The sequence below is a fragment of the Lathyrus oleraceus genome, chromosome 6 (assembly GCF_024323335.1).
Source record: "Lathyrus oleraceus cultivar Zhongwan6 chromosome 6, CAAS_Psat_ZW6_1.0, whole genome shotgun sequence".
Classification (NCBI taxonomy): Eukaryota; Viridiplantae; Streptophyta; class Magnoliopsida; order Fabales; family Fabaceae; genus Lathyrus; species Lathyrus oleraceus.
Window position 1 is genome coordinate 350,187,194 of NC_066584.1, and position 6,303 is coordinate 350,193,496.

Consider the following 6,303-nt stretch of genomic DNA (forward strand, 5'->3'; position numbering starts at 1 on the left):
TGATGAGTGGACTTGTGGGGACTCAAGTATCTTTGACATCTTCAGAGGTTATGATGAAGTCTTGAATACAGCAGCCTTTCATCCACATGAGGGGAAACTACATCAGAGTTTGAGTTTTTCCAGGTATTATGCAGCGGAAATCATAATACAACTCAACCACTGAACACACACTTCATCAGATCAGCCTCCAAGGGCATACCAAGTTTGAATATGATTCAATACTTGCACAACTGTCCCACACAAAGACCAATTGCCACCCTCCAGAGACAGGTACACACCATTCCCGTCATGAACAGTCCATCCACCTACTTCAAGGGACCATTCAGGGAAATTACAGAACCTTTCACAGGTTCCAGCATCAGTACTAACATAACTCCTTGCAAGTTACCAGAAAGTATCACCCATGGATCTCATCCAGAAGCAGAACAGGATGCATGCTCTGATACCAATTGAAATTCTGGCTTAGTCAGAATTCAGATGTTCTACTCCAAGTCATGACATCTGATCTAACCTTGTAGTTAATACAACAAGATAATTATTGACCCCTGTACTAATATGCACACGTTCACAGATGTCACGACATCTCATTCAATTTCACCCTAGAATGGATGAACATCTGGTTCTGTGCATCTGGAAGAAGGACTCAACAGAGATCTATCCTAGTTCTCACTTCTGTTGTTTTCTTACACAGTTATCAGCATGATGTCTTACTGTTGATTTTGGACATCATCTATTACATTGTTCCAGTGTGTTTGTCTTTTACATGTATTTCCTGAATGAACACGTTAATCTAATTACCACTTATTAGATTGCTAACAACTAGGCTATTTGTTAGGTTCATTAATTGTAGGTTAGTAGTTGGTTTCCTGGATTTTAGCTCAGTTGTTGAATCCCTGAAGAATAGCCTGAGAAAAATACTGAAACACAAAAACCAATTAACCTACACTTTAGCACATGCTGTTGGGAATGAATGTCACAACATTCAGTTCAACAGTCAGAACATATGCTGGTTCTGTTATGTACCTGGACACATGCTGTGCTAAGTTTGCAGTACTGTAAAAGACCAACTAGTCTCTACTTCAGTATCAGCCTTCAGTATCAACTGTCAAAACATCCAATTTGATAATTTCACAATGATCCTTCAGCCAGGTCTGTTATCCTTGAAAAGAACAGACTTAAATAAATACTGAACTGAAATTAACCTGCTTATTATTCAGTATACACTGTCACTGATGAATGTTACAACATTCTGATTGACATTCAAACAAAAGGCTCTATACCAGGTCTGTTATCATCTTGATAAGATGACTGGAATACCAGCTGAGTTATGACAGTAATAAACACATGCAGAAGGAAAATAAACACAGGAAATTGTTAACCCAGTTCAGTCCAACATGACCTACATCTGGGGGCTACCAAGCCAGGAAGAAGATCCACTATTAGCAGTATTAATTCAGAGTTAAACTCCCCCGTTTACAACTCTTCACTTAATCCCTACCCAATGCAATCTATACCTAGGAACTCCTAGATAGAAACCTCCAGTTTCCATTCCTATCACTACAAAAACAATGTAATGTTACCACACCTTGAACTTGCTTCACAGCTTCATTCAAGAACAAAATCACTCTTGCCTACAGGCTTTGAGTTACAAATACTCTCAGCTTTTACCACTGAGAAACACATGGTAACCTTCCCACAGACTGGGAGGTTTACCTCACACACACCCCTAAATTTTCATTCTAAGAGGCTTACAAAAACTAGGTTACAATTAGCTATTTATAACCTAATCACCCAACTGGATTTGGGCCTTCAGAAATCGCAGCAGACTTGTTCTTTGCTGTTACAACTTCAGCAGAAAAATTCTGCTACAAACAAGGTCTTCAATCCTAAAATCTCTCCATATATATCTCCTTACTTTGAGCCTATATATCTTCTGATTGAGTCTTCAAGACCTCCACATGGGAGTTAGGATATTCACCAGATATCCTTGCTAATCCCAGAATATATACTGAATTAATTAATTCAGTTTTCTACACATGTACGATGTCACAGACCTGATGTCGTGACATCGTACAAGACATGTTGGTCCAGATGTTGAATTTCTTCAACCCAACATATTAAAACAACAGAGGTGATTACATTATTTGTTTTACTAAAATTAATGTCAATCCTAAGGTATTAACAAGAAGTTTACACCGATTATTATTAAATCCCTTCTAATTAAATTGTTTACATACCGATACCAGTAGTTTAGCCGGACATGTTAAATAATGCAAACACAAACGAACAGAAACTATTTAACAATAAAGTAAACATGATTATTTAATAATAAAGCAATAATAATAATTGAATAAAAAACCTGGAACTTTGATTAATTAAATAGGCTGAATCTTGAAGTACTTGAGCAGTCCTCCACAGGTTGGTAGGATTCTACTTCTTCGAAACAAATGCTTAAACTAAACTAACTAAGTTGCAGTAGTTCCCCAATGTAGGAAACTACTACTTTTGGCTAAGTGAAAAACGGAAAGGAAAAAGGGAAAAATCAAAGCTCCGAACAGAAAGGTAAACAGATTGCAGTCAAAGAAAATAATGCTTGATGAAAAAAAATAACGTGAAAACAAAATTGCAGGAGTGGAAAGAAAAAAAACAGAGAGATAGGACGAGCGAGCGAGAGTGACCCGGAAGTTTCCAACTTACATTATTTTATAATCCCTCTTGATCTTCGGGCTTGGGAGAAGTAAGGAGGACTTAGTTGAGTGAGGGATTCACGGGAAGGTGGTTTAAGGAGCGAAGACTGGGTTGAGTTGAGGGCGACGTGGACAACTTCTGTTTGAAACCCACACGCTGACTTTGCATACGTGACGGCCGTGATGTACTTGTGGCGTTCGTCACACTTAAGGGTAGCGTGACGATCGTGATGGTGTGTGACGGTCGTCATGTTCACCAAGTTCATATTTTCTGATTTTTCTATTATTTCTTTTCCGTTTCTTCTTCTTTTCCTTCCTTTTCTATACTTTGCTCATTTAAGCATGTGAATTGAAATACCTGCAAAAATAACTTGAACACTTGCGGAATAATCGGAATATAAATGAAAACGGTATGATTTTTTAATGTAAATCAAGGAAAATATACGATACATTTTCGCGTTATCAAAGTTTGAGATGAGTCTTTTGGGGGAGTTGAATTACTTCCTTGGGCTTCAAATCAAGCAACTCAATGAAGGGAAATTTATGTGTCAAACCAAATATTGAAACGAACTACTAAAGAGATTTGGTATGGAAGATGCAAAGTCGATTGACACTCCAATGCCTACAAATGGAAAATTGGAAAGGAATGAAAATGGTAAGGATGTTGACATGAAGAAGTATAGAGGTATGATTAGTTCTCTTCTATATCTCACTACATCTAGGCCGAATATTATTTTTAGCGTGTGTATGTGCGCTCGTTATCAATCGGCTTCTAAGGAATCTCATTTAAAAGCCGTAAAACACATTCTTAGATATATTCATGATACTTCTAAGTATGAGCTTTGGTATTCTAAGGGAAGCGATTGTAATTTGGTTGGTTATACCGATTCCGATTTTGCCGGTTGCAAATCGGATAGGAAGAGTACTACTAGAACTTTCCACATGTTTTCAAATTCCTTAGTAAGTTGGCATAGTAAGAAAAAGGTTTTCGTTGCTTTGTCAGCTTCCGAGGCGGAATACGTAGCGAGTGATAGTTATTATACTCAAATTTTGTGGCTTAAACAACAACTACTTGATTTTGATATTAAACTACAATGTATTCCTATTATGTGCGACAACACTAGTACTATTAATCTAACCAAAAAATTGGTGCTACACTCTCTCATTAAGAATATTGAGATCCGTCACCCCTTCCTACATGACCATGTTGAGAAATGATATGTCATATTTGAGTATGTTGATAGTAAAAATCAACTTACGGATATCTCTACAAAACGTCTTGCGACCGAACCATTTTTTAATATTCGAAGGGAATTGGGGATACTTAATATCTTAAATCTTGCCTAAATATGATTTGTTGTATGCCCTTTATATACTTTTTCTCTAACTTTCCTTGGAAGTTCAATCACATAAGAATGCATCCTTCATCAATTCATAAGAGAGGTAATATTGTTCCATTTTCCTTTTTCCCTTTTGTAAGTTATCTTTTACTTTTGCAAGTTGCTTAATGTTCCAAATGTTCACTTCCAAAAATTTCTATTGATGTATGTCAACTTATTATAGTGACTGTGTGATATTATTTCTATATGCTTGAGATATGCTCTTGGTGCATTGACTTGTTATCTATTCTTGCATGAAATATGGTTTAACATGTTAGCAAAATTCTTGTTGTGTGTTATTGTTATGATAATATCTCTGTTTTTGGTTTCAGTGGTGGTAAATCTATATATCGCCTTGCTAGAGACATGCGTGTGCAGCATTTCGGAAGCACCAAAGGCATATGTCATGTAATTGTGTCGCTTTTGTAGCAACTCAAGAGTTTTTTGTTACATTGTATCTTTCATCTTTCATGTTTGTGTTATGTTATTTGGCATAAGTTGTGGAAACCATGTTATATTGTTGATTTATATGCTCTTATTTATGTGTATGCATTCTTTTTCAATATGAAAATCATTATATGTAAGTGCTATCGTATTGATATTCTTATCATTACAAACTGCCTCTATGTGTTATGTTGGTTTATCCGTAATTTAAGATACTTCTCATGGATTGCTTCATTTCTTTTTGATGTTATCAAATGGGGAGAAGCAAAATGAAGTTGGGATGCATATATTCAAGGGGAGCCTTTCATTAAAAATACGAAATGCACCATCTCTAGTTTTGCCATCATAAAAAAGGGGGAGTATGTGAGTGCAACTTCTGTTAGATGTATTTTGCATGATGTCAAAACAAGGATACTTTAGCGTTAATGTATATTGGACGGTATCCTCTGATTTTCTATGTGCATCTTAGCCTTAAGAAGTATAAAAGCATTTGGAAACAAGTTGGAAAAGGTCTTATGCATCAAAAATGCATGAAACTAATTTTTGTGAAAAATTGCATTATAGGCCGGCACATACGCCTACAGGTCGACCTATTGAAAGATTTTTTCTGCTATAGGTCGACATCCATACTACATTATTAAAGACTGAAGGTTATGTTCCACGTGCGGCCTCTTCAGGTCAACACATAGACAACACATGACCTTCACAGGTCGACGAACGACCTTATACAGGTCAGCCTATGCGTCGAACAGGTCGGCACATAGCTTTCATAGGTCGACCTATGCAACGAAAATTTCCAAAATTTCAAAAAAAAATTAAAATCTTTTGCATTCCTTTTGCCTCCAAACATTCATGCATATACGACATACATGCATCATTTACTAGTAAGGTTTCTAGTGAGTAAAACCTATACAAAACCGGGATTTTAAAGCATTCTTATCATCTTCAATCTCTCTTCTATGCATACACACAATTAAACTACACATAATAATTTTTTGATTGGATGCCATCTATATTAGGGTTGATAACATCCAATTTAGGTTTGTTGTACTGTAAAATTGTGTTGAAAACTTTGAGAGCTTCAAATAAGAAAACCAAGGTGGGATTTTTCTTCGAGATATTTTAGGATTTGAAGGTTTTGGACAAGATTACGCAATCCGGATCGACTGAGTGAAGTCTCTGAAGAATGAGAGGTTCTTGGAAAAGGAGTAGCGTGGGACGATGGATCGCATTGGTAAATCTTGGTTTCAACTAGTGTGCGCTTAGAACTAATTCGACCGAGTGAAAATCTTGAAGAACAAAGGGGTTTCGTTCAAAGAAGTAGCATGAGACAATGAATTAAAGCAAACTTATTAGTTACTTGATCAATCTTTGATCAAGGGAAGATAAGGTGATAGAATCAACATCAAGCCCATGGTTTGTAGAATTAGATTGGTACATCTCTCTTGTATTCATACATTTGCAAAGTAAGATATATTAAACTATCTCAATTCACATTCGAATTTAGGGAAGACATACCCATAGCGAGATTGATTGGGGAACTTACTAAACAAATCCGTATGTACTCTCTCTCTATCTCTCTCTCTCTCTCTCTCTCTCTCTCTCTCTCTCTCCCTTTCTCTTATTTTCGGTTTGCAAATTGTCGATTACATTGATCATTTGATTAATTTTGTTTGGATCATGATTTTAAACACATTTTGATATTGGTGTTAAACAATTTGGTTGTGATTCTATTTTTAGAACAGTAATACCACATAGAATTGCAAACATTATTGATCATACACCAAGTGTTC

General features: G+C 36.2%; 1 protein-coding gene across 1 annotated transcript; it reads left to right on the forward strand.

Moving 5' to 3' along the window:
• The first annotated feature begins 3,275 nt into the window (after positions 1-3,275).
• On the forward strand, positions 3,276-3,905 carry LOC127095579 (secreted RxLR effector protein 161-like). Its single transcript, XM_051034250.1, has one exon. It carries the CDS (start codon positions 3,276-3,278, stop codon positions 3,903-3,905), a length of 630 nt encoding a protein of 209 aa, XP_050890207.1.
• The last annotated feature ends 2,398 nt before the right edge of the window (positions 3,906-6,303 follow it).